At 62.4% G+C, this 218-nt stretch overlaps 1 protein-coding gene across 1 annotated transcript in view; it reads right to left on the bottom strand.

The window, feature by feature from the left end:
* Window positions 1-8: 8 nt before the first annotated feature.
* LOC103768119 (GRB2-associated-binding protein 2-like) overlaps window positions 9-218 on the bottom strand; it is a gene marked incomplete at its 3' end in the record, with an annotated part of 27622 nt that continues 27412 nt past the window's right edge. The window contains exon 4 of the mRNA XM_008935252.1: window positions 9-197. Within this exon, the coding sequence (XP_008933500.1) occupies window positions 9-197 (189 nt within the window). The remainder of the gene's footprint in view (window positions 198-218) is intronic.

Raw genomic sequence — 218 nt, 5'->3', positions numbered from 1 at the left:
TCGCCGGCGGCCACAGCCAGGGCATTGTGGTTCTTGTCCAGCGTAAAAGTCCTGGGGATCTGGTAGATGGAGAGAGGGGTGGCAGGGATGTCGTAGGAGTCTGTGGAGAGCTCCCCAAACTCCTTGCACAGGGCGTTGTTGGGGGTCTTGTAGGTGTAGAGCTCCTCGCTCTCCGCTTGGGAGCCGGTGAGGCTGGCCTTGGGGAGGGGGCAAGAGGC

Source organism: Merops nubicus, unplaced genomic scaffold (genome assembly GCF_000691845.1).
Source record: "Merops nubicus isolate BGI_N331 unplaced genomic scaffold, ASM69184v1 scaffold2612, whole genome shotgun sequence".
In the NCBI taxonomy this organism is placed as follows: domain Eukaryota; kingdom Metazoa; phylum Chordata; class Aves; order Coraciiformes; family Meropidae; genus Merops; species Merops nubicus.
Note: the sequence above shows the minus strand (reverse complement) of the source record. Positions and strands in the feature narration are given on the sequence as shown.